The 3,078-nt window shown below is 50.7% G+C and overlaps 1 protein-coding gene across 1 annotated transcript; it reads right to left on the reverse strand.

Annotated features, from left to right (window-relative positions):
* Positions 1-345: 345 nt before the first annotated feature.
* Positions 346-2,061, reverse strand: ARL11 (ADP ribosylation factor like GTPase 11). The gene is made up of 2 exons (XM_032611510.1): positions 1,943-2,061; positions 346-1,151 (listed from the first exon to the last, which is right to left on the reverse strand). The coding sequence occupies exon 2, from the start codon at positions 1,131-1,133 to the stop codon at positions 585-587; it is 549 nt and encodes a 182-aa protein (XP_032467401.1). The 5' UTR covers positions 1,134-1,151; positions 1,943-2,061; the 3' UTR covers positions 346-584.
* Between the last annotated feature and the right edge of the window lie 1,017 nt (positions 2,062-3,078).

Genomic DNA, 3,078 nt, shown 5'->3' on the forward strand with positions numbered 1-3,078 from the left:
TAATCAGGGTCAAAGAAGAGGATCAATTTTGGAAGGCCTCAACTCCCGGCCTCTGCCCAGGGCTGAGCGCCCCATTGAACTTCTAAACCCAAGATCCTGCAGAAGCAGACTCCATCCTGCTGGCCCTGACTCCTTGCCCTCAGAGTGATGGTGGCACATACCCAGGGGCTACCGGGGAAAATCACTCATAAGATCATGCCCATGTCCAGGTGATATCCTGATTTGATTTTGAAATCTCTTTCCCTCTGTGAATTTAGGTCTTAATTATTCTGCAACCACTTTTTCTGTTATTTCAATTGCTTAGTTCAAACGTGGTAATGAGTTACTAAACGAAGTATGCTGAGGTTTGTTTTTTCCCTCAGAGTATCATTATTCAAAGATTAGTTGATTTTCAACACAAACACCGGTGACAATAAGTCCCAAGAGGAAAATATGCTGTCCAAGCGCAGGGGGATTCCTTGTTTGAGAAACTGAATTTGAGATTCTCCAGGATTAGCTGGTCTTCCGATCCACATGAGCGAAGAAGACAGGCTGCTCTGCCCCAGTCAAGGCCTCTGGCTCTCCCCACAGCCTGCCCCCTGCGCTCACCTGGAGTTACAGTGGTTGCGGGATTTCAGGAGGCGCCTCAGGCTCTCCAGGGCCTCGGGCAGCCCCTCTCCGGTGAGGGCGCTGCAGCCCTGCAGCTCCCAGCAGTGCCCCTGGAACCTGTGCAAGCCCAGCCTGTCTCTGATCTCAGGCAGCGGCAGGGCATGGGGTGCCTCCTGCTTGTTGGCCAGCACCAGGAGGGGCACGCTGGCCAGGTGGGGGTCGGCCAGGGCCTCGGTGAGCTCAGCCTCTGCCTCGGGCAAGCGGGCTTCGTCTGTGCTGTCCAGCACGAAAATGAGGACGTCCGTGCCCTCCAGGTAGTCCTTCCAGCTGGCCCTGAGCTGGCTCTGCCCCCCGACATCCCAGAGGGTCAGAGACACGTGCCCAGGGGCTTCAAGAGGCTCCACGTTGAAACCCACGGTGGGCAGGGTCTCCATCAGCTGGTCGCCCTTCAGTTTGTACAGGAGCGTGGTCTTGCCGGCCAAGTCCAGGCCTATCATCACCACCCGGGCTTCTGCCTTGTGACCTCGGGAGTTCACAGACCCCATGGGGGCCACTGCCAGACCCTAGGGGAGAAAGGCCGGGTGCACACATCAGCCATTCTTTTCAGAAGAAACACAAATCCTTGCGGGCACGTGGGAGAAGAGCTTCTACGCCCAAGTAGGAAAGTATCTTTACAGTGTCATATTTCAAACAAAGGCCTGGGCTTCGAAAGGGCAGGGAAGTAGGGGTGTGTGAGTCAGCATCCGCTGACCTATCTCTGGGAGGTGCCCGCTGCAGAGAAGAGGGCAGGGTCTCCCCCTAAAAGACACGGAATGTGGGCTCACATTCCTTGGTAGTTAAAGCAAGGAGGCACAACGAAGTTCCAGTTAGACAAACTGACACATGTTTCAATTCTTGCAGGTCTGTGGCTTCTAGCCTCTGTTTTCCTCCTGTAAGCCTAAACCCCGAAGGGGAAGCTATCTTGGGGTCAGTGCACTAATGGAGGAGGGCAGTCGGCTCATGGTAACTTCTGCTTCCTTTGCCCCCCCCCCCACCACAGGACCAGGCCGCATCCTGTAAACAGTGGCTATTTATAAATACTGTTGACCTTGGACACATGTATGGCTCAGAGCAAAGTGGTTTCCTCCAGTGTCTTACCAAGGTTAATTACCTCCAGGACATTACACAGGTTTTTCAAGAATCTCAAATTTTAAGACTAAGACCTGTTCCCACCTTAGTCCAGGGAAAACTTGGCTGGAACAGGGGGAGGGACATCTCACACCCAGGGGAGTATATTTCAGCTGCCCCTGGAGGAAAATAAGATAGCCTCTGTTTATTCCTCATGCCAGGGGTAGAAGAGTGAAATTAAAGTTACCTCAGTGTTATTAGGCTGCGGCCGAAAGCTCCCCCTCTGTGGTGGTCTTCCACCCGCAGCTGCGCTCAGTCCTGAGAGCGAGATGGGAAACGAGTACAGTGACTGTGGCCGGTTCTCCCTTTTTGTGCTTCCTTTTCCCAGATGCTTGGGGGCGGGGCACAGGCTCCGCAGCCCCGCCCTCACCCCGGGGCTCCCTGAGCAGAGCAGTCCTGCTGAGGATATGCCACAAAGATGCCCCCAGCCAGGCCCAGAGCCGACTCCCCGGTTCTTGGCCGTTCAGACTCCATATGCAGGAGGGAGGGCACCCAGCTCAGCACCGTGCCGTGGTCCGCTGATCTGCTCTTCCTCTCACAATCCTGGGATCCCCTCAGTGGAGAAATCTGAGAATCAGACCTCTTCCTTCAGCTTATGCCTCAGTGTGTTTCTGGTGCCTGGAGATTCTTTCATTTGCTTGGAACCGTATGTGCTTAAAAACTGCCTAAGTAGGATTAAAACATGCTTAAAAAATAGGTTTAAATGTTGAAGGTAAACCAAAATAGGTATATATATATATATATATATATATATATATATACATATACTGAAGGTAAACCGTAAAAATCAAAAAGTTGTGTTAATGGGTAGAACTATGCGTGATTAAGCTCATTGCTTAAATTTTTTTCTTGAACAGTGTAATTATGTTTCTCCCAGTAAAAATGATGCCTTCAGAAAATAGAATTTTCAAAAAGTTGGCCAGTCAGAAGCCCTTGTTTCTGTAGCAGATTCTGATTTGCATCTGGAGCTCCAGTGATTTGGTTCTCGTAACCAATGACAGTTCTCCTTTCTGGCACATTCTTTCATTACAATGTCAAGAACCAGGTTGGGGCGTGTGGTTCTCTCATCTTACCAACGAAGAAACAGGCTCAGACAGGATACATTATTTGCTCATGGTCTTGCTGAGATTTATAATTCGTCTCTTTCTCTTTCATCATGTCGTGTTACTCATGGAGAAAGTGCTTTGCAAATGGCAAACACCTTATTGTAACTGTTGTCATTAGGCTGCTATATTTTAATAGGAGGAAGCGATTGGGAAAAATCAGAAACCCGGGCGCCACTGTGTCCTGTTGATTTATAGCCAAGGAGCCTAGGGCTGTGGT

This window comes from Phocoena sinus, chromosome 18, assembly GCF_008692025.1.
Source record: "Phocoena sinus isolate mPhoSin1 chromosome 18, mPhoSin1.pri, whole genome shotgun sequence".
Taxonomy (NCBI): Eukaryota; Metazoa; Chordata; class Mammalia; order Artiodactyla; family Phocoenidae; genus Phocoena; species Phocoena sinus.

What these genes read in the sequence shown, in the direction of transcription:
- ARL11 (XM_032611510.1), bottom strand. Translation starts at nt 1,133, where the DNA reads ATGGGGTCTGTGAACTCCCGAGGTCACAAGGCAGAAGCCCGGGTGGTG.